The sequence below is a fragment of the Quercus robur genome, chromosome 11 (genome assembly GCF_932294415.1).
Source record: "Quercus robur chromosome 11, dhQueRobu3.1, whole genome shotgun sequence".
Taxonomy (NCBI): domain Eukaryota; kingdom Viridiplantae; phylum Streptophyta; class Magnoliopsida; order Fagales; family Fagaceae; genus Quercus; species Quercus robur.
The window spans coordinates 44,970,161-44,994,959 of record NC_065544.1 but is presented as its reverse complement, the minus strand read 5'-3'; the positions used below and the strand labels follow the sequence as shown (position 1 = coordinate 44,994,959).

Genomic DNA, 24,799 nt, shown 5'->3' with positions numbered 1-24,799 from the left:
GTGGTGACCGAGGAAATGAATGGGATTCTGACATAGGACAACCAAAAAAAAAACTGAAATAACAATAAAATAAAAGGATATGACCTAGGAATCAGCACTTAGGCCTTGCTTGGAGTCAGCACCAAGTGGAGAAACCACTAGGAGTCAGCACCTAGGGTAGACCTAGAGTCAGCACCAGACCAAAGAAAGACCAAACGGCCATTGTTTTCATTCATCAAAATATCAACTATCTCCTCAAGAAGTACAATAGGTTGCTTATAAAGGATTGCTAAACCCTAGTTCTAATTGGGTAGGAAACCGTAATTGCCTTATTACAAAAATAACCTTGCTTCCTAAATTAAAATACAAATAGCCCAATAAATTACTAGGACCTAAAACATAAAAATACAATTGACTTGCGAATATAAATAATATTAAATAATAATTTTCTTGCATCTCCCGCATCATTCTCCTCTAATTGGAGAAACCTCAACCTCGAGTTTTAAAGCATTGAAGGATTAGGATGCTGACAAATAACACTTGTTTCAAGTCTGAAATCACCTTAGGGAGCACAGGGAAAAGAAAAACCTTGAATTCCACCACATCAAACTCATTTGGAATAACAAAATCAATGCGTGGAATTAGTATAATCTCTTTTTGAACCTTATGAACCATAGGAAACACTATGGTTTTAACCTCTTTGACTTCACCAAGATGTAGATCTTCAAGGACTATGGAGGGTTGATTAGAAGCACATTCAACAACTTCAACTTTCACATCATGTGCACCCTCTAACATAATACTCTCTTTAGGCACCATCTTTTCACCTTGCTGCTCTTCAGTAGATTCATTTCCTTGCACGCATGTTAAAGCAACACTTGTCTAGGCATGTACATCTGTGTCAACGTTAGGCTTTGGTGTTGCTGGAGGATTCTCCACGACCAAGATATCACCATCAATGTTGTCTTTTATGGGGGCAGCAATAAGTTCATTGTGATCAATTATCCTTGGTTTCCCAATTGAATCAGTTTGGGTCTTCATTTGTTTCATCTGAGCAATCATGTCTTGAACATCTTTCACGAGCTTTATAGACAATTCCTTTAATTCCTTGATAGATTGTCCAAAAGTGCACTGAGGACATGAAATGGGATAAGGATGAGGATTCATCGTATTTGCTTTAACTTGAAAAGTACTACACTGAGATTGGGGTAGATACTTAGCTCGATAGTATGGCGACAAATACTCATCACAAAGCTTTTCTTTCATATCTTCCCACACACTAATAGCAGGTTCATAATTCATATAGTGGAAATATTCAAGCTTCTCCCAAAACCTTTGTGCTTTACCTCTTAGCTTTAACTTGGCATACCTAACCTTGTTGTTATCTGCAAAATTTGCTTGCTCAAAGAATTGCTCCATCCCATTCATCCAGTTAACAAAATCTCGTGGATAAGTTTCATAACCATCAAAGTACGGTGCTTCTAATACTACCATGATTCTCTAAAATAGTGCTTCAACAAATAGTTGCTGTGATTCTCTTTGTTAGTGGCCAACTTACTGCACTACAATCATGGGCTTGGCTCCTTCAGCAAATGGGTCTGTTTGCACAAAGGGTCTGTGGATAACAACTTAAGGGCCCATACGTGCAATGGGCTGGCAGCAACAACACTTAACTTTTTTTTTTTTTTGGTGCAAAATAATAAAATGCACTGCTGCGTTAAGAACTACAGACACGAACTTAAGAAACTCAAATGAAGGACTTTAAAAGAAACTCAAGTACAGACTTAAAAAGAAAACCACAGAAACTAAAAGAGATGAGATAATCGGCTCGGCGATGGATAACGGTGCTAGTGGTTAACGACTGCGGTGACGCAAGACGGGGAAGACTGCGGCGGAGTGACAGCTACCTATCTCGGGTCTTGCATCGGCGGTGGCTGACGACCTCAACGAAGGTGGTCAGGGGCGAAGATGGTGTCGGCGGCGGTGGCTGATGGGCGGCGGCAGCTGAGGGTTGATTTATGGGTCTCGGTTGGTGGCTAATGGCTTGCATGGGTTCTTTTTTTTTTTTTTTTTTTGTGGTTTGTGGGTTGTGGTGGCTGGCTTTTCTGGCAGCTGGTGTAGTGCTTCAACGGTGGCCAAGATTGACAGATGAGGTTTGTTGGTTGTTGGGTCAAAGGGCTTTGGTTGACGGGTAACCTTCTGGTGGCTTGATACGTGTGGGTATTGAGAGATGGTTTTCTGATGTGGTTTAGCAGAGATGTCGTGAAGGGATTTTGAAGGTGGTGTGGTGGCTGGATTTCTTGTGGTGGAAAATATATGGTGAAAGCTTTTTTTTGTCTGGTTCTAGATTGACTTGCGATGATGCTTCAAACAGATCAGTATTTGCTCTCATACCAAAATTGACGCAGGACAACCAGAACAAAATTGAAACAACAATAAAATAAAAGGATATGACCTAGGAGTTAGCACTTAGGCCTTGCTTGGAGTCAGCACCAAGCAGGAAAACCACTAGGAGTCAACACCTAGGGTAGACCTGGAGTCAGCATCAGACCAAAGAAAGACCAAACGGCCATTGTTTTCATTCATCAAAATCTCAACTATCTCCTCAAGAAGTACAATAAATACTAATAGCCCAATAAATTACTAGGACCTAAAACATAAAAATACAATTGACTTGCGAATATAAATAATATTAAATAATAATTTTCTTGCATCTCCTGCATCAAATTCTAACCAGGGAGTTCCAAGCATGGGAAATTGACAATGCCTTGAAGCAAATGGTACCTTTAAAAGCTCCGGGTCCGGACGGAATGCCTCCATTGTTCTATTAGAATTTTTTGGATTTGGTAAGAGGCGATGTAAGTGACTCTATCCTAAATTTCTTGAATTTAGGTTCCCTTCCCAGCCCTTTAAATCATACTTTTGTGATGTTGATCCCTAAAATAAATTAAAAAAACCCAAAGAGGGTGACGGAGTTTAGATCAATTTCTCTTTGTAATGTGTTGTATAAAATCTTCTCTAAGGTGCTTGCTAATAGGTTGAAGAAGGTGCTGCCCTATATTGTCTCCGAACACCAAAGTGCCTTTATTAAAGGTCGTCTCATCATGGATAACATCCTAGTAGCTTATGAGACCTTACGCTACATGAAGAACCACAACTCCGGGAAGTCTGGTTATATGGCACCCAAACTAGACATGAGCAAAGCTTATGATCATGTTGAGTGGTCTTTTTTAAAAGATGTCATGGTGCAAATGGGCTTTCAAAACTAACACACTTATTTTTTGCAGACGATAGTCTCTTGTTTTACAGGGCAACATCACATGATTGTCAAAAAGTGTTGGAGATTCTATCCTCTTATGAAAAAGTTTCGGGGCAAAACTTAAATAGAGATAAAACGGCACTCTTTTTTAGTAAGTCCACCCCCATTGACATGCAACAAAAAATTATGGATGATTTGGAAGTGACTACTTTGAAAAATTATGAAGAATATCTTGGTTTGCCATCTATGGTGGGGAGAAATAAGAGGGTAAGTTTTAAGCACTTGAAGCAAAGAGTTTGGAAGCGCCAACAAGGTTGGAAAGGAAAATTATTATCACAAGCTGAAAGGGAAGTGTTAATAAAATCTGTTATTCAGGCCATACCCATATATACCATGAGTTGTTTTAAACTCCCGGTCACTTTGTGCCATGAGTTAGAATCTCTTATTCGGAAGTTTTGGTGGAGTCAAAGGGGAGATAGAAGAAAAGTCCATTGGGTGAAGTGGGATGATTTGTGTCAACATAAATATCAAGGGGGCATGGGATTTAAGGATCTCATGATGTTTAATGAGGCTATGTTGGCTAAATTGGCATGGCGACTCCTCCATGATGAAAATTCTCTTTTCCATAGTGTTCAAAGCAAGATTTTTCCCTAGAGGAACGATCTTAGAGGCAAAAGACTCTTCTTCAGCCTCTTATGCATGGAGAAGTATTCTTATAGGCCGAGATGTGATAGCTAAGGGAGCATTGTGGAGAGTAGGTGATGGGAAACAAATCAAGATTTGGGTTGACAGCTGGCTTCCAACAAAACATAAGGCCAGAATTACTACTCTGGTGATATTTGGACAAGAAAATTCATATGTTGAGGTACTGCTTGACCCAGTTCATAGAAGGTGGTGAACTGAAGTGATTGACCATGTTTTTGAGAAAGCTGAAACTGAAATCATTAAAAGCATACCTCTAAGTTTTACCAATCAGCCTGATGTAATTGTCTAGCCTTTTACTCCATCAGGCTATTACTCAATACAGTCAGGTTACAAGTTCTTGCAAGACAACTCTGTTGCAATACAAAGATCAACTCATGATTCAGAATTTTGGAGAAATCTATGGGGAATGGAGGTGCCTAGCAAAATAAAAAGCTTTGTGTGGCAAGCATGTAAAGAAGCACTACCAACAAAGAGAAATTTGCTCCACAGAAAGATCACTACGTTTGCCCTTTGTGAAAATTGTAAAGTGAATGATGAGGATTGTGCACATGCTATTTTCTATTGTTCTAACTTGCAGGTGGTTTGGAGCTCGGATCCACAATGGAGCTGGCTTTCGGCTTTGCAGCAATGTAGTGTTAAAGAAATTTTCCAGAAAGCTTTTATTGAAAAGAAGGATGCTAAACTTTTAGCATTCACGGGCTGGGCCATTTGGAACCGCAGAAACCTAGTCAGGTTGAAGGAAGCTGTGTGTCCTATAAACCATATCCTTCCACTATCAAAGGAAAGGAAGGCAGAGTTCTAGAATCTCCATCTAGCAACAAGGACGATCTAGCATAGGAATCATAGGAGATGGAAGCCGCCAGAGTTAGAAGCTTACAAGGTAAACTATGATGGCGCGATCTTTGCAGAACAAGGAAGAGCTGGCATAAGAGTAGTCGTCCGAAACTCATAAGGAGCGGTCATGACTTCTCTGTCACAGCAGGCCCCTCCTCCAACAACAATGGCCCAAGTGGAAGCTATGGCAGCCAGGAAAGCAATCGATTGGCTCTAGAGATTGGCCTTACAAAAGTTATCATCGAAGGTGATTCAGATACCATCTATAGAGAACTTAATAGCACTGATCCATCCCTAGCATTACATGGACATGTGATTCAAGACATTAGATGCTTAGTTTCCTCTTTTGTTAGTCATAGTTTCACTCATATTCACCGTCAAGGAAATAATGTAGCTCATGCTTTAGCAAGATGGGCAATTAACTCGTCCAATTTAACTGTTTGGATGAAAGATGTACCACCAAACATTCAGTGTGTTGTTCAGGCTGATTTGGCCTCCGTTAATTAATGTTAAAGAAGCAGGATTCTCAAAAAAAAAAATTATATATATATTCTTCTCAAAAAGAAGAAAATAAAAGTTTAAATTGGACGTAGCAAAATACGAATAAGGTGCAGTTTCACTCTAAATTCCGTTTGATGGTAAGATAAGTGCCCGCAAAATAAAAACTGTATCCTCCAATGTTATTTAGTTTTTGGCCCCCATAAAAAAAATAAAAACTTTATTAGTTTTCTTTTTAAGTGTAACAATCAAAGGGGTTAAGCAACATGATGAAATGAATTGTAAATTGACTTTACGTACATTTGTTTGACATAGCAACATACTCATTTCAAAATCATATTAGATAGAAGAAAACAAATAAAGGTTATTACTTATTACCATGATAATTATAATGTCCCTTTCATGTGTCAATGATCAAACCCAAAAAAAATTGAATCACTTCTACCCAGACACTTTAAATTTCAAAGAGGCCTTGTGTTGGTGCAAACACAATAATAATGGAAATAACACGATGAGAAACTAAATAGTACTTCTGAATATTATTAATTCAATAAGAAAAATTACACAATACTATTTGGACTAAGGCGCGACACTCGCTCTCTTTAAGGAGATTGTTCAAGTCCAAAGCTCCACCAGAAAGAACAACCTTCTTTGCCAATAACCTCTCTATTTTTGTGTGTGTATGTTATATTAACTTGAATTGGGTCTGAATGAGTCTATTTATAGGCTCAATGGGCCTCACGAAATTACTACCCAATTTATTCTGATTAATTAGGTCCATTATTCTGCTATAGTGGTGTTACAAGATTAATTGTTGGATACCATTTTTTATACCTCCACCCTTCACCTCTCCCTTGCGCACGTATTTAGCCCAATATCTGAGACAATTCATTTTAGCCCATTAATCACTACAATTAAAAAGAATAAAATAGTCTCTCTCCTTTTCAATGTGGGATTAAACATTTTCACTAACTCCTCATCTTCCATATTCACTCCCACATCTTTACATTTATGTTATAACATTTATTCATTTTAATTATTTAATATTAAAATGCTCCAACACCTTGCAATATTTCTTTAGTTGAAGAAGTTTCCTCCTGCCTCAAGAAAAGGTCTGAGGAATATGAATTTATATCATAAAGAAACACTTTAGTTTCTCTAAATTATGTGAATTATATATTAGTTTAAAAAATGAACTTTGACATACATTGTAAGAGCATCATAACTAAATTGACTTCTCTCCATACACAAATTGTTTGAGGGTCTAAGGGAGAAATAGTTTGAGTTATGGTTTTAGCAGTATGTTGTAACTATCTCAAAAAAAAAAAAAAAAATACAAGAAAGTCTTGAAAAAAATTTCCTTAAATGATTCTTATAATTATATAACAATTGGGCTTAATTGGTTAATTAGCTTAAAATTTACGGAAAATTATTGAATACTCCCGGAGTACTATAAATGTGCACTTCTTCCCCTCACATGAATTGTGAGTCCTACCATAAATTTAATTAGTGAAACCCACAGATATGTGAGATAAGGGAGTACACATTTATGGTACTCCAGAAGTACCCAATAATTACCCAAAATTTACATATTACAAAAAAGTCTTGAAAATGTTTCCTTAAATGATTCTTGGATTATCACTATTGGAGTACATTTGAACCTTAAAAATATTTCTATAATTACATTAACAATTGGGCTTAATCTGTTAATTAGCTTAAAATTGACTATATATATATATATATATATATATTAAAAGCAAAATTTAGAGAAAATCCAATTAGATTTCAATTGAATTCTTAATTTTGCGCCACATGTTCCATTTAATTTTTAATTTTTTTTATCAAGTGAATTATTGAGTGTAAAAATCGGAGGGTCCAAATCCAATTAGATTCTAAATTGAATCTCAATTGGAGTCTAATTTTGTGTCATGTGTCCATCTAATTTTTTAATTTTTGTGACAGGTAAATTATTCGGTGCAAAAACCGAAAAGCCTAAATCCGATTAAATTCTAAATTCTATATATATATATATATATATATATATGTATATGTATATATAAATACACACACAATGAAAAACAATTACATGTTTTAGAAATATATGGTTTAAAAAATGTGTAACCTAATACCATGTATAATTTGAACTATGTAATTATGATTGTTTTTAATTGTATCCGTGCACATGCATGGAGTTACACACTAGTTGAGTGTAAAAATCGAAAAGTTTAAATTTTAATAAATTCTAAATTGGAGTCTAATTTTGTGCCACGTGTCCATCTAATTTATTAATTTTTGTGGAAAATGAATTATTTGGTACAAAAACCAAATAGTCTAAATCCATTTAAATTCTAAATTTTATATATATATATATATATATATATTAAAAGCCTAAAATCAAAGAAAATCCAATTAGATTTCAATTAAATTCTCAATTTTGAACCACGTGCCCCATTTAATTTTTAATTTTTGTGTCAAATGAATTATCTTTTATGTCGTGTACAATTAAAAACAATCACAATTACACTATTCAAATTTTACCTTTTTTTTTAAGAAGAGATTCAAATTATACATGTTATTAGCTTATATATTTTTTAAACCATACATTTCTAAAGTATGTAATGATTTCTCATTAGTTTTATATATATATATATATATATATATAATTTAATTTAGCTAGATCTAAATGTTGGCTAGGTAAGCGTCCTATTGCAATGAATCACTATATGAACTCAAATTGAAATTATGTAAGGCACACTTGGTACATTAAATGAAGATTATGAAAGGAATGATAATCCTTATTGTAGAGTCTATATTTTTAGATTGACAACCATGAACAAATATAACATTTTATAATATAGTTTTTCTAGTTGATTAGTGTTGAATTAAACCTTGGAACAAGACAAATCAAGTTTAGAACAGCTGAAGGCTCAAGAATGCAAAAAATAGAGTGCTGGAATATTGCATTTCAACTACAGGCTTGAAAGGTTGAAAGTCACTTACTTCAATTAGTTGAACTGCATGTCTCGACTGATCAAGACTCAGGCAGAATGAAATTTCAACTTCTTTTTTCAGCTGTTTCATCTAGGATTTTGATGGATCTTATGTACATATGAATACAAACCCTAGAGCACATTCTTTAAGACGTAAGAGGGTAGTGTTATGTACACAAGTTTGGAGTTTTTCCAAACCCTTTTAAAGCTACAACTAGAGACTACATGCAAACATTGGATCTAATTATTTAGTAAAGTTGTTGCAGTTAGTTAACCATAGTTGTTGATCAAATATTTTAGTAGAAATTTCAAAGTTATGAACATGGAAGTGATGGAAAAATGCATGTTTGTATCACATACAAAACATACGCAACGAAAAATTAACGGATCTACTTTATTCGTAATTGATAACATATACTATGTAAATTTTAGAATACAAGAATAAGAGAGTGTACTTTGGTGCGGTGAAATTCAAAATCAAATATTAGAAGTACTTAGGAACACTTTTAATCTTCACTCCAATTCCACTTGTGCCCAAGAAGTGTGGTCTCTCAATCAGTTTATATGTGTATGTTCAAGGGAGAATAAGAGAGTGTCCAACACTCACATACAAACAATTTCAATCTCTTACAAAATTTTGTATGTTTCTCTCTTTATAACTGATTATCTAATTGGGCTAGCCTCTTGGGCCATTCCAATTGGGCTTAAGTATGTGGCTTGGAGTAAGATCAAAAGGGAACAAATAAGACTCTAACTCCAATGGGTCTTGAGCTTTTCTGTCAACTCTTGACAAGTTTAATGTTATCATTAATTATATTTAATACCACTATATAAATATAATTGCACTCTAGGCCTTATTAATAAATTATATCTCAAGACTTTATTGTACACTCAACCCCTTCATAAAATATTCATAATAATACAAAGTCATAAATGTAGACTTTCGCTCTGAAGATTATTACATCTTAATCCTTGAATACCCGATTTAATCCTTTAAGTTATTCATCATATATTTATGAAATCCAATTTCATAAATATATACTTTAGTAACTCTTTACTAAAGTAGTTAGATCTAACATTTTGAATAACCAAACCCATTAAACTTATCTCAAGGGAATATTTCATATCTCCGTTAAGAGATTATAAATTTCATATTGAGAATATATGTTCTATCAACACTAAATGTGGTTGCCCAACATACTAAGGTTTTGACCGTGACTTTAGATCTCACTCTTGATATATCAAAATAACCTACACTTCATGATCATTTCAAATATTCTCTCAAGATTAAGAGTTCATGTAAATAGAAGTCGTGAAATTTATTATTCAATTGACAGTCATTAGGAGAATAATAAATCTCATAACGGTCCAGTTCAATATGTCTTAACTCTTAAAATATATCAACATATCAACTAGAAATCTCTAGTTCCATGATCAAGACAAATCATCTTAGTTGATATGTTATGGCCTTCGCAGATGAAATGACCAATTTCATCATCGACTACGAACTAAAATTCTGAGTTTACAAAGAATTTGTAACTTATATCTTCTGTGACTAAATCACATACTGTGTATCTCATGGACTATATGATAATGTCCAAATATTCATGTTACCATTATTTTAGATAATAATAAAAACAACTTTATTAATCACAACATTAAGTCATATATAATGTCATACATAATATCATACATAACATCATATAATAGGATTTAAGGGCACTAATCTTAACAGGGAGTTCATGTGCAACAACGCCCATAATAGAAGAGTCTGTGCATTCGGAACTTCGTGTAGTCACACCAATAAATACAACATGAGGTAGCAGTAGATTTAGGGTTAAGTCCGCGGTTAAAAGTTGATTAACCTTGTGACATCTGGGACCAAAAACCCTAACACTTATTACTAGGAATAAAATATGCTTTAACATTCCTCCAAAAGCAATAATTGAAGGAAAGAACTAGAGAGGATAGTAGTGAATCCATCTATGGAACATGTCATAACATTCCTTGCGTTTGTACTCTGTTGGAGAGTGTCCAGCTCCCTACACAAATTTAAAAGAATTAATGTTATTTTATTTTATTTTAATTAATTGCTTGCATAAATAAATGAAAACTTTTTAATGAAGTAAAAATTATGGTTCTTTTCCTTGCCTTTATAGTTGCATATGTCAAACGATATCCGCTATTTGTATATCTCCTTGTGTACCTAGAGAATAATATACACATTATTAACAATAAGAAAACAACAATAATAGTAAAGCCTTAGTTTTAAGTGGGAAAAAGAAAATGGAAGGAAACAAAATGCTTATGTCCGATATCATATCTTATAAACTCACCCTGCAACCTGACCATCAACAAACCATGGTCTCCATTCAGTATCAATTGTCAAATCTAGGGAATTAATCCATTGTTCAGCAGCAATATGTGTGACAGTCATGTCATGATCGCCACTGCAAGAGTAAAATTGTAGATATGAATAAAATTATTAATTATCTGGCACATACAATTTAAATTGCTGTAATTTAATTATGTAACTAATTCTTATATTTCAGTTTGGTTTTATATTTGTAATAGCATAAGTAATAATTAATACAAATAAATACTTAGTGCAGTGATCTTGCAGATTGGTACCTGAAAACCAAGATTTGCAAGCCTGAGCTGGTCAAATTTTTATAATAGGGAAACGCATCTTTGACATTGTAGGAGTACTCCGACTTCAAGGTGATGTTGCACCTAAAGACTTCTTTGACTGTTCCCTGTAGAGATAACTCACAATACAAGCAGCTTAGCGCCCATCAGCTTTTCATTGATAGTACTTAAAATATTCACAATTTCTTTTTTAATTGTTGATGGGAATGTTATTTTGTAAAAGAAAATTTGTTCTGAAACTTGTTTTACATTGTATTGAACTATCAAGAATTACTTATTTAGCACCCATTTGCTTTTCATTGATAGTATACTTAAAATATTCACAATTTCTTTTTTAATTGTTGATGCGGATGTTTATTTTGTAAAAGAAAAGGTTTGTGTCCTCAAACTTGTTGTTTGTCATTGTACTGTACTATCAAGAATTACTTACCGGTCGAACATGAAGAGCATCTTGGACACTTTTATAATTTATCCATATGTCAAAGAGAATATAATCAAAATTCTGCAAAAATAAAGTGACAAATAAAACAATGAATAAAATTAGTTCCATTATTGTACAGTCTTACATTTATAACCAGTGGATGAATGAGCATTTATAAGTTATAACAAGTGCAAGAATGTTGCTTTATCCACAGAAAAAAATAAAAAATAAAAAAGGTGCAAGAATGTGAGAGAGAGAATTTTACTTTGCACCAAAAGTCTCCATTCCTAGACCATGGTAGGATGAAATTTCTTGAGTTTTCTTTAAGAACTCCTTGAGCACCTTCTTTTGGTTTTGGTGATACGAACGCACAATTGGGACCCAAGATATCTGCTTCATTTACTTGCTCTATGCACTAAATATTCAGATTAACGATCACTCATTCTTGGTGCCCATATAATCGACCAAAATCTATGATGTTATAATAAACATAAGTGATACTCTATCCAACCTGGGATATTGATGCAACTGCCTCGGTGCATTTTGGATTTGTCGAATCGATGTAATTCCCATTGCAACTAGTTTTGGCTGACTGAAATAGCACTTAACAAGAACAACTATGAAGATGATAGCCAAAATGTGAAACGCAAATGAAATCCAATTAGCTAGTTTTAGTTACTTATCAAAACGTTGTCTTAACTTGTTATCAAAAAAAAAAAAAAAAAAACCTTAACTACCTTATACATTGCATCTGATATTAGAGCCATTCGGTGTGCAAATGTTACTATTGTGTTATCTTCGAGATCTGAATTTGTATGTGGGCATCCAAGCGAGAGTCCCTTGCATTATTTTGAAGAACATTATATTCTAATATTCATCGAAATACCAAATGAAAAGGATTTATATTATTAAAAAAAAAAAAAAAAAAAAAGAGAGAGAGAGAAATTCAAGTCCAATAATTTGATTGTGTACTTTGATATTCACTTGAGGCTCAATTCCTGCTTCATTGCCTGCAACTCAATAAAAAAGAATCAAGTTTGAAGATTTCGATTAATATTGAGTATACCGGAGACTTGATTCAATGAGGTAAGCTCTATTAGATGCTTGTGATCAATATAAGTTACCATTTATAATATCTTGGGCTAGAATTGGGGTGACCAATCCTTGATATGAGTCGCTCCCCAGATAGACCATATTGTTCACGAAATTTGAGTGTTCGATCAACCACTGTGTCACGAATAAACAGATCATGAGTTAATAAAAATATGCTGGCCTTCCATGGAACTAAATTAGCAATTTGGTTTTAAAAAATTACACTTGGTCTCCATTTAATTCTAAAGGCCATAAAAAAATTATTATAGATCTAAAATTTTAAATAAAGTTAACAAGTCTAAAAAAATTAGCTTAATAACAAAAATTACCAATAGTAAAGCTAAAAAAATTAAATGCAATCAACAAATTTTATCCAAAACAAACAACCTAACCTTTTAAAAAATTTTAAACAAAATAATTTTGCTCTTAGCCAGTAGCAAACACAAGCATCAAAGACAGATGCCAAGTTTCCTTTTTCATAAAAGATTTCATTGCAATGTATTAAGAAAAAACAATTTGCTTTTTTATTTTTTTTTTTTATTATTATTACTTTTTTAATACTTCTACCCCTAACTTGAAGTCCTACCTCCGTCTTTGCTCCTATGAGCATTAGCATAGACTCAATATTAAAAAACTATAGAACACTTCATTTTTCGAATCAAATTCTTGCTAAATTCATCTCAAAGCCCTTGCATCAAACTTAATAATTCTATTAAATTGCAAATTATACTCCTAAACTTTGTAATAATTTCAATCTCGCCCCTTAAATTTTCAAAATTTTGATCCACTCTCCTAAAGTTAGGTATTGTTTGGATTTGCTCCCTTCCATCAATACACTATGTCTGGCCTTTCATTAAATGCCAAATTGGCACCCCAATGACACCTTCTATGTTTGCAATTGATTTGGTTTTGCACCCTTAATGTTTGAGGTTATTTTGATTAATTTTGAACTCTAATGGATAGTTAGGCATGGTGCATTGACAGAAGCAAGTAAATCCAAACAATACCTAACGTTACGGGAGTAGATCAAAATTTTAAAACTTTATAGGGTAAAATCAAAATTACTCCAATTAAATGTTTTAGGTGAAAGAGCAAGAGTGTCATCATACAAGAGTTGAACACTATTTACATTTTTTTTTTTTTTTGGAGAATCCACGCCGATGTTACTAAGAATCATGCTGGAAAATCAGCAATTACAAGGAAAGAAAATTCTGGAGGAACAAACTCCATCCAAATATTTAAAGAGAAAGAAAACTTAACTTTCCTAGCTAAAGTATGGGCTACTGAATTACTTTGCCTTCTTACATGAGAGAAGGAGTGAACTCTAAAAGAGTTTGAGATAGACTACGTTGTGCTCAAGGCATTATTGTTGGCTACACCCCGTCCCTCTCTCCATGATCATTCAACAATGGTGCTAACAAAGCCATTATATCTAATTAAATGTAACAATTAGGCATTTTAATTGGCTCTCACCATCAATTACACTCACATTTCTCAGAAACTCATAGGCTTGTGCAGCTACTTTTGTGTCAGATGCGCTCCAAGCTTCCGAGATTGTTGCATAGGAGAAGCCAGCACCCACAGGCGCATCTAAAAATAACACATTGGCTGTCTGCAAAAGCATTATGATTATCACTTTAAGCAAAATTCGAAGGAAAATGTGTCTAGAATAATGGAAATTAATGAGAAATCGCAGAAGTACTAAACTGTGTACCTTTGTCCATGTGTTTGGTTCATATATCAGTGTTGGTAAGCCCCCAGTGTAATCAGTGATATTGAATTTTAATGGGCCTACGAGTGAACATGGAAGTTTAAATGAAATTTTTCTAAAATATCATTGAAAATAAACAATAAAATTGGGGGGAAAAAAAAGAAAAATTACATTTAGATAAAATTCTAACAAAAACAAATATTAAAAAAAATTTTAAAAACTTTTGTATACAAGTTTTAATAATTTATATCTGCTTATAGTGTCATGAAAGCTCTCTTTTGTTAGTCGGAATTGAAAATCTGAAGTATGTTAAAAATTAATAGAATATGCCTTTTTGAAGAGAGAGAGGTATTGGTCAATCCTTTGTCGAAGTTTGTTAAACTTTGTCAACTTGTTTTGCCTTCTAGGGCTTGGCAGCATAATTTGATACTAATGCTTATTCCTCCATTTGATTATGGCAAACAGTTTTTTATTACTTTCAAAACAAAAGATCGCGCATGTTACTCTTTTTTTTTTGAAACCAAAAGCAAACTTCATTGAATATTATGAAGAGTCAAGATACAACGCTTCAAAGGCAGGCAGAGGGGATTCCTCCACCCAAACCAACTCATCCTCAACATTTCTATCCTAACGTGCTAGCGCATGAGCCACTGTATTGGCTGTTCGTGGAACACAATTCACAGTTAAGTTGCCTATCCCTGCTGCAATGCAATTAACGTCTCCATACAGTTGTCCCAGCCAAGAGGATGTATTATGAATGCTTGTAATGGAGGTCATGACCACCTTATTGTCTCCCTCAATAATTAAATCCCTGAAACCCGCATCCACTGCAAATTCTAAAGCTTTTCGGCAAGCTAATATTTCTGCCTCCTCACTATCAATAACCGGTGGTCCTCTGGGTGAAATTGACGCCATAAAAAAAATGTGATTTAAGGTGTCTTAACCTAGCTCAAGGGTTATAAAAAATAACTTTGAAAATTTTTGGCAATGTTTAAATGGGGTGACGGAAACACCATAATTTATTGGGACGCTCAAAGTTATTAAATGAGATATGAAGTTAAAGATCTATTCGTGAGTTCCAGTTAACTCAATTGGTAAAGTTTTTTATCTTAAATAAGAGATCTTATAACAATTCTATCTTAAATGTGGTTTTGATAAATTTATTCTCCTCATGTCATGAGAGGCGGGCACTATAAGTTAAAGGAGTTAATACCATTCCAGAAACCGTTTCAATTTAGTTAGAAAAACGAAATATTTCAATACCAATTAATATTGATGTACCGTTTCGAGATTATTGCTAATTATATAAATTTATACACACACATGTTAGTAAAAGTCAAAACCCACACAATTTATTAAATATTTTTATAAATTTATAAAATATTTTTATTCTTAAGTTTTAGTTAAAATTTAATTTTTTAAAATTCATTATACATTTATATTAATAATACAAACCTTTTTTAGATGACACATGGTAGTAGATTTTATTTATTATTATTATTATTAAAACTATAAATCCATTAGACATTAATATTATTTTGGTGTACTATGTAGTACGTGTACCATAGTTGAAGTTAATATATATATATATATATATATTTTTTTTTTTTTTTTACAAAAAAGGTTGAAGTTTGAATTGATCTTCACATTAGTGGGTGTCAGACACACAACACAATAAAGTAAAATATAAAATTATTTTATTCAAAATCTGAAGTTGGAACTTGAAACTTTGGAAGAAGTAACGTTGGGTCAAGCAGAGAGGACAAAACCAAAAGAAATTTAAGGCCTAGGTAGTGTGTTTAAACAATAGTTTTCAGTTTTTTTAGAAATATTTATGGGTAAAAAAGTGTATGAAAATACATGTAATATTGTTTAAAAACTGAAAACATATGTTTAAATTTATATTAAAATTATATTAAAAGCCAAACTTGAACAAAACTAAGGAAAGAGGTTTCTGGCCTTCTGGGTCTTAACGAAGAAGAAGAAGAAGAAAAGGGAGGAGATCGGCGAAATAGGGCTCCGACAATGTGGCGGTGACATTCTGACAATGACAATGGTAGTAGAGTGAGAGACATTATCTTTTCATTAGATCTGAAACTTCTTCTTTTTAATCTAAAAGTCCTGATCTATTTCGGTCCGGTATGATTTTTTTGGCCGAAATATGATATTTCGTTTGGTATAGTCGATACAACTCGATAGGACCGATATTTGAACCAAAACGAAATTCATGTGTTTCTGTACCGTTTTAAGCCCAGGTAGGGAAAATGCCGGCCATATTGGCCGATACGGTACGGTACGGTACAGTTGCCATCTTATTTTAAAAAAAAAAAAAAAAAAAAAAAAAAAACAGTTGCCATAGTTGCTATAAGAGGAATTCTATTGCCAAATCCCAAGAATTTCTGAAAAGGTTTCGTTATATATTTTTTTATAATTTCAATAATCTACAATAAACTTTTGTTTAATAATAAATTAATTTTGGGTCTTATAAGTTAGTTGCACTAGGTGTCTTAAAGTATGTATTTTAAGCTATTTTATCACGTAGGAGCTTTCCCTCTCATCTAACGAGCTTTACCTCCCTTAGATTTTTTCTGAGGGTTTGCTTTCTTTTTTTGAAGAGTTCTTTTGGGGATCAATTACTTTCGAAAAGAAAGGATGGCAGACGACGTGATAAATTGTTTGGAAAACATGAAATTAACTAATGAAGAGGAAGAAGTGATAGAGATTGCAGATGAGGGAAGAAAGGATGAGATAGAGAGTTGCACCCTGAGCTTGATAGGAAAATTCCTAATGTGCAAATCCTTTAACAAAAGGGCGGCTATCCTGGGCACTTGAGGATCGGGTTCAGTTCGTGGAGGTGGGCTCAAATCTTCTCCAATTCAAATTCCAAGAAGAGTTTGGTATGGAAAGGATACTCAAAAGTGGGCCTTGGACTTTTGATAACCAGGCACTCTTGCTAGCCAGATGAAGGAAGGGTATGACGGCGTGGAATGTGAAGTTTGACTCGATCTCTATGTGGGTCCAAATATGGGATGCCCCGTTTGATATGACATCTCCCATGGTGGCTAAAGCGATGGGGAGCAAAATAGGTATAGTGGAAGAGGTTGAGAAGAAGCTGAAACATGAAGCCCAGAAGTTGTTCATGAGAGTGAGAGTATCTATTCCACTCTCTAAACTGATTTGATGGGGTGGTCTTATTGCAGGTTTGGATGGAGTGAGGTATTGGGTAAACTTTAAGTACGAACGAATGCCATTGTTTTGCCACTATTGTGGCTTACTAGGGCACGACACCAGGCACTGCACAAGCTTCTACGCTGCGGCGAAGAATGTGGGAGAGGTGGAGTGTCCATATGGTGATTGGCTGAGGGTCGGGGGTTTACGTACTGGTTCTCCAGTAAAAAAGGGGTCGTCGAGCTCTGTTCCGAGTAACAAAAACAGAGGTCCATTAAACTCTCAAGATTGTACCGGTGAGGCGTCGCAGGCTCCGGCAGCGCAAGGGATAGTTTCAGCTAACCCTAAGGGAGGTGACGGTTACATAAAAGGAATGAATGAAAACACGGAAACAGTTCAGGATTCTCAAGAAATTAATGCCGTGCAAGAAGGAAGGGATAGACTTGTAACGGATACGTGGGGCGCGAATCATAGGGATATAAACTTGGTGCATTCAAATTCTAAGGATGTTAGTAAGGAAGTGTCCATTCTTGCTGAGCACGTGACTGAGAATACCTAGCTTGGGTCAGCAAAGCCCACGGCCAAATGGACCAAAATTCCTCAAATGGACTGTGGGCTAGAAAATGGAGATAAGGTTAAATCCTTTCCAATTTTGGGGAAGAGAGGATCGGCCCAATTGGTGGGAGAGGAAGATGCAGAAAAGAACGTGAAACAGGGGGTGAAACGGTGGAAACTCCAAGATGACAATTTACTAAACTCAGCGGCAGGGGTGCTCGATCACCCTTGCCAATCACAATGAAGCTGCTGAGCTGGAACTGCCAAGGGCTTAGGAACCCTTGGACAGTTCGAAGCCGTCACAAAATGGTGAAGGATCAAGCTCCCAATATTTGTTTCCTCATGGAAACAAGGCTGGCCAAGAAAGGTTTTAAGAAGCATTGTAAGGACCTGCCTTTTCCCAATCAACTCATAGTGAAAAACCCAAATTTGGAGGCGGTTTAGCTCTGATTTGGAAGCATGGAGTGGACGTGGATGTTATTAATTTTACACAAAACCATATTTTAGCAAGGGTAAGGGAGGAGGACGGTTTTGTGTGGTACATGACTGGGTTTTATGGCTGGCTAGAGTCTTCACAGAAATCTAAGTCGTGGGCATTACTCCATCACTTGATGTCTTTCATGGAGGGTCCTTGGATGTGCATAGGGGATTTTAACACCATTTTGCATTCTCATGAGAAATAGAGTGCTCGGGCACCTCCATACAGCCAAATGGATGAGTTCAAGGAAGCCTTGGAACAGTGCCACCTAACTGATTTGGGGTTTATTGGGTATCCTTTCACCTGGAACAACAAACGTCCAGGTTTGGCCAACACTAGGTAGCGCTTAGATCGTGCAGTAGCAACTGAGAGTTGGAAAATGAAATTTTCGACAAGTGTTGTTAATCATCTTGTTTCACATGCTTCTGACCATGCACCAATACTTTTGCAGATTAGAACTCCTAGAAGCAGTTGTGCAAGGGATCCAAGACCTTTCAAGTTTGAAGAGTCGTGGTTACTGTGGGAGGAATGTGAAGCAATGGTTCATGAGGCTTGGACAAAACCGGTTGGATTGTGCTCGGGTTTGAACGGGATAAAGGAGAGAATCTCAAGCTTTGGAATGGACTTACAAGCGTGGAGCTCCACCAGAACCCACCCTGATACAGAGAGAATCAAAACACTCCAAAAACGGGTGGAAGACCTCAACAAGGAAGAGACAACAGATGACAGTAAGGCTGAATTCTTAGCAATCAGTAAGGAGCTGGATGATCTATTAATGAAGCAAGAGATTTACTGGGCACAACGATCAAGGATTTCATGGCTAAAGCATGGGGATAAGAACACGAAATTTTTCCACTCTAAGGCATCAAATAGAAGAAGGAGAAATTTGATTCAGGGGATAAGAACACAAGACAATAGGTGGGTGGAGGACATATCAGATATTGGTCAGGTAGCCACCAGTTATTTTGAGAGGATGTTTACAGCAGGTACATGTGACCAGGTGGAGGAGTGTTTGAATGCCGTTCAACAAAAAATCACTGATGATATGAAGGAGATTTTGAGGGAATACAGTGTGGATGATATCAAAGCAACGTTGTTCCAAATGGGACCAATAAAGGCTCCTAGACCCGACGGTATGAATGCACTTTTTTACCCAAAATTTTGGAATATTGTTGGTGATGATGTTGTTGTGGCGGTATTAGATTTTCTAAATTCTGGAAATATGGACCCTGCTGTGAATTACACCCACATTATTCTTATCCCAAAAATCAAATCCCCAGAGAAAATGTCTAACTATAGACCTATCAGCCTTTGTAATGTCATCTATAAAATCATCTCTAAAGTCCTAGCCAACAGACTGAAACAAATACTTCCCCAGATAATCTCTCCTACCCAGAGTGCTTTTGTTCCCAGTCGCCTTATAATTGTTAATATATTGGTTGCTTATGAATGTTTACATGCCATGTATTGTCGTAAAAAAGGAAAAAAAGGCTCTATTGCATTGAAACTGGACATTAGTAAAGCTTATGACAGGGTTGAGTGGGCTTTTCTCAAAGGCATTATGCAAAAGATGGGGTTTCCTGAGATTTGGATTGATCGGGTCATGTCTTGTGTTACCACTCCTTCTTTCTCTATATGCATTAATGGTAAACCCTTTGGTAATATCTCACCATCTAAGGGGATCCGATAGGGAGACCCATTATCTCCTTATTTGTTTCTCCTATGTGCAAAGGGTTTTACTTCACTTCTAGCCAAAGCTGAGATGGAGGGGCAGATTCATGGGATGTCCATTTGCAGAAGTGCTCCCTGTATTTCTAATCTTCTATTTGCAGATGATTCTCTAGTATTTTGCCAGGCAAACCAAGGAGAGGTGCAGGTGTTGATGGAGATCTTGGACTTGTATGCTTCGGCTTCAGGGCAATGCATAAATTTGGAAAAGTCTTCCATTTATTTTAGCAGCAATACTGAAGCAAGGCATAGGGAAGAGATTAAGAACATGTTAGGGGTACAGGAAGTCGCAAGATTTAAATCTTATTTGCGGCTACCAACCTTGATTGGTAGATCTAAATATCAAACCTTCTCCTTTCTCAAGGATAGAATTTGGAAAAAGCTCCAGGGTTGGAAGGGTAAACTGTTGTCGAGGGCGGGGAAGGAGGTACTAATAAAAGCTGTAGCTCAATCTATTCCCACATACACTATGGGGGTTTTTCTTTTACCTCTGAAGCTCTGTAATGAACTCAATGCCATGGGTGCTCGATTCTAGTAGGGTCAGGTGGGTGATGAAAGGAAGATCCATTGGAAGAGTTGGGATTCGATGTCTAAGCCAAAAAGCGAAGGGGGCATGGGATTTAGGGACATTCGGTGTTTTAATTTGGCAATTCTTGCCAAGCAAGGTTGGAAGCTGATCCAGGATACAGGCTCTTTGGTATATGCTTGCTTCAAGGCTAGGTATTTTCCAAGTTGCAGTTTCTTGGAGGCTAAGGATGCTCCCAACAGCTCGTATGTTTGGAAAAGTATTCTAGCTGCTCAAGAAATCCTAAAAAATGGATGTTGCTGGAGGGTGGGAACTGGAGCTGATATTAGAGTTATGGCAGATAAGTGGATACCAAATCACCCTAGCAACATGGTGATTTACCAACCACAGGAGGTAGAATAGGAATGGAGGGTGGTGGAATTTATTGACTGGAATGTTGGTGCCTGGGATAAAAATTTGATAGAGATGAAGTTCCATAAAGAAGATGCTGATGCAATCCTTAGAATCCCACTTAGTAGAAGATTCATGGCTGACTCTATTTTTTGGCTCTTCAACAGAGATGGGGACTATTCTGTCAAGTCAGGTTATAAGGTAGCATGTAAAGTCAGGAAGGAAGCGAGCATGCAGAGGGAAAGCTCAATGGTAGGAGATAGCGAGTTGGTGTGGAGAAAGATATGGCAGATGCACATTCCAAATAAAATTAAAGTCTTCGTGTGGTGGGCTTGTCATGGTATTCTACCTACCCGTGCCAACTTGCTTCGAAAACATGTAGTTGAAGATAGTACATGTGTACTCTGTAAACAAACTAGTGAAACAGAGCTGCATGTGTTGTGGGAATGTGGCGTGGCTCAGGACATATGGGCTGGGAGCATGAGGAAGTTACAGAAAGGAAAGGGTGGCCAACTCGATTTTTTGCACTTGGTAGAGGAATTAATGGTGAAGCTGTCTCGGGAGGAGTTTGAGTTGTTTTTCGTACAAGCTTGGCTCATATGGACTCAGCGCAATACAGTGACATTTGGTGGAGTGATTTAGGACCCTTCTCAACTGGTGAAGAGAGCTGGTGAATTCTTGGAGGAGTTTAAACTGTCCCAAGTCCAACTGATTGTGTCGACAGTTAGTGCGAGAAGTTCAAGGTGGAATCCCCTGCCATGCCTGAGTTACAAACTCAACTTTGATGCAGCCATCTTCTAGGACGGTGAGGCATTGGGTTTCGGGGTGGTGATTCGGAATAACGGTGGGGAGGTTATGGCGGCTCTATCTGCAAGAGGACCGGCTGTCTCTGACAGTGAGGAAGCGGAGGTGTTGGCTTGTAGGAAGGCGTTGGAGTTTGCTGCAGATTCGGGCTTCACTGATCTAGTACTTGAAGGAGACAACTCGGTGGTTATGAACGCCATTTCAAGCTCACGCATGTTTCAGTCCAGGTTGGGCCATTTGTATTCCGACGTCCACTGCCTGGCTACGGGACTACATGTCCGTTCGCTGTCCTGTGTTGCTCGTTCAGCTAATTCCGTGGCTCACTCTCTAGCTCGTTTTGCACATTGTATCAATGAGGATATGATTTGATTAGAGGAATCCCCTCAACCGGCCTTGGAAGCTCTGTACTTTGATGCACATTTAGCTTTAATATAAAGATGCGTTTTCAAAAAAAAAGAAGCTATTTTATCACGTGACTTATTATAAGTATATTAAAATTATTTATATAATTTACTCGAAGAAACTAAATTATCAAGAATTCCAAGAAATTCAAAGATAATTTCATTATTTTATTTCACATTATTTTATAATCTTTAATAATATAAATAAATAAATATATATATATATATGTTTCTTCATAAGAACTCGATATTTCCTGATATGCAATTCTTATCAACTTTAAAGAAATTTGTGTTCGTATAAAATAAATAAAAAAGTAATTTTTTATAAAATAAAGTCTTTTTTTGTTCTTTTATTTTTGCTATTTATTTATTCTATTTAGTATGCATCCCTTATCACGTGTGATTTCTTCAAGAATCTTTCTCGATTCTTGGCACATGTAATTTACTAAAAATTCACTCACTAGTCAGTGTGTAGTCACTACAATAAAGTATGAAATTAGTGTAGGGTTATTTAGTGTGCGTTTGTTTGCCCTTTTAGGAGCTCAAAAAGCCCATATTACAAAAAGATGAAGGAAAATTACATTTGGCTCAGCCCAAAACGCAACTTTTTGATTAAAGTTGCGTTTTGGGCATAGGTAAAAAATGCGGTCTAAACGCGCAAAATTTATGGATCTTAGGAGGTCCATAAATCAAAACGTGCACTGCACGTTTGAATTGTTACCGTTGACTGATGATGAATTACGAAAATACCCATAAAATTCATCAGTTCTCTCAACGCCTGAAGCCTCACGCCCCTCATCTCATCTCTCTACTCTCCCTTTGCACAAAGCTCCTCTCATGCCTCCCATCTCTTCTTTCTGCTCTATCCTCTCTGTGGTAAGTCTCTCTGCTCTGTCTTTCTTCTTCCTCCTCTTCTTCTTCCTCTTCTTCTTCATTCTTTCTGTCTTTCTGCGTATTTATGGTTGTTTGGCCGTGGGTTTGGGTATCGCTATTTTTGTTTTTAGTGTTCTATCTCTTTTGGTCTCATAAATCTTGAGTTTGTGGACTTATTTGTGCTATTTGATTTCTATAGTTTTGGATTGTGGTTTGTGTTTTGGGTAATGATTTTTCTGTGTGTTCTTTGGGTTGATTTCTCATGGGTATGGGTTGTTTTGATTTCTCTGTTCTTTGGTTGATTCAAGTAATTGAGAGAGCCGGAGAGCTTCTGGAATCAAGTGGGTAGGCAAAAGATAAATGTCACTGTTGATTGTCCAAACAGTACAAAAATTTGTCTAACTTGTTGGAGATGCTCTTATATATACATTGTCCTTTTTGGTAATTTTTATCCCTCAAACTGCCACTTTTATAAGTGTTAGCCAAACACTCAGTTTTTTCAAAAAACATTTTTTAACAGGTTTTACCAAACACTCAGCTTTTTGAAAATGCACTTTTTCATTATGCACTTTTTGAAAACTCCACTTTTTCATTAAGCACTTTTACAAAAAAACTGAACCAAACTCACCCTTAGATGCAAAGAGAAAAAGAAGAAGAAAATCATACCAATCTGGTACAAAAATCCATTCAAAGCAGAACAACCAGGGCCTCCGTTGAAGTAGAGCAAGAGAGGATCAGCTCCCGGGTTCCCTTCCGACTCGACGAAATAGTAGAAGAATTCCACTTCACCAACACTAATGTATCTATATACAAATTCCCATCAACACCATCACCAATCAATTAACCTGTTCTCTATAAAATCTTTAGAAAATGAATTAAGATAGTCTTAACTGCAGAAACTAATAGCGCATACCCAGTTTCAAGTTTAAAGGGCAATTCGCCAGGGAAGCCAGGAAGAGTCTTGACAATCCAGTGTGAGACTGCAGTTCTAGTGCCTGATACAAGCAGTAGAAGCAGCAAATACAAGCATACCGAACTTGATTTGGAAGACATTAATGTAAAGGTTCTTATCTCAAAAAAAAAGTTATGCGCATGCAGTTGTTTGGTACTTTTTTTTTTTTTTTACTGAAAAGGTAGAATCGGAATATTAAAATGACCAAAAGTACAATAATATAAAAAAAATAGGTTTGCAGCCACTCAGGGCTAACCTCACTTCAGGCCTAGCCACAAGAGACAAAGGACACTAATACAATATTAAAAAGCCACAGGACAAAGGAAACACAACTACAATATTAGAAGCCCCATGTCACCTAACAAATTAAATATTAAAAGCCCCACGCAGTTGTTTGATACTAAAATGTAGGTATAGATCATAACAAACAAAAAAAGGGTAGGTATAGAAGGTTAGGTGAATAGCCTAGGGAATTAATAAAGCTCAAGAACGTTGGATGGAATGTTGTTGATTAGAAGTAATAAAATAAGTGATGATGTGCTCAAATTGTCAGTGAGTTAGGTTCCAAATCATTCTAATGGGTAACCGTGAAATAAGAACAATAGGACCAAATATAAGGTACTGATGTGGTACCGAGTAGGGACCTTCTGAAGGTCAAATCAATAAATGATAAACCTTTAAGAACTCTATAATGAGAAAGTTGGAAATTTTTTCTGTGTACCTGAGAAAAGTGAAGGTCTGCAATTACATTATTACAATCTTTAAAAAAAATCCTAGCTACTTCTA

The 24,799-nt window shown here is 35.8% G+C and overlaps 1 protein-coding gene across 2 annotated transcripts; it reads right to left on the bottom strand.

Annotated features, from left to right (window-relative positions):
- Positions 1–10,024: 10,024 nt before the first annotated feature.
- On the bottom strand, positions 10,025–24,521 carry LOC126706529 (serine carboxypeptidase-like 18). 2 transcript variants are annotated; one of them, XM_050406050.1, is made up of 14 exons: positions 23,975–24,519; positions 23,728–23,864; positions 14,142–14,218; positions 13,917–14,039; positions 12,460–12,562; positions 12,308–12,345; positions 12,073–12,174; positions 11,847–11,927; positions 11,601–11,750; positions 11,345–11,416; positions 10,897–11,021; positions 10,602–10,715; positions 10,417–10,471; positions 10,025–10,307 (listed from the first exon to the last, which is right to left on the bottom strand). In XM_050406050.1, the coding sequence occupies exons 1-14, from the start codon at positions 24,112–24,114 to the stop codon at positions 10,224–10,226; spliced, it is 1,401 nt and encodes a 466-aa protein (XP_050262007.1). In that variant the 5' UTR covers positions 24,115–24,519; the 3' UTR covers positions 10,025–10,223. The 2 variants fall into 2 exon arrangements, with proteins under 2 accessions (XP_050262007.1, XP_050262008.1); XM_050406051.1 differs by lacking the exon at positions 11,601–11,750 and having other exon boundaries at positions 23,975–24,521.
- Positions 24,522–24,799: the final 278 nt, after the last annotated feature.

What these genes read in the sequence shown, in the direction of transcription:
- LOC126706529 (XM_050406050.1), bottom strand. Translation starts at nt 24,114, where the DNA reads ATGTCTTCCAAATCAAGTTCGGTATGCTTGTATTTGCTGCTTCTACTG. An exon ending in CCCTTTAAACTTGAAACTGG is followed by an intron (nt 23,865 to 23,974) that starts GTATGCGCTATT and finishes ATTTGTATATAG; the next exon opens with ATACATTAGTGTTGGTGAAG. An exon ending in ATGGAGACTTTTGGTGCAAA is followed by an intron (nt 11,417 to 11,600) that starts GTAAAATTCTCT and finishes TTATTTTTGCAG; the next exon opens with AATTTTGATTATATTCTCTT.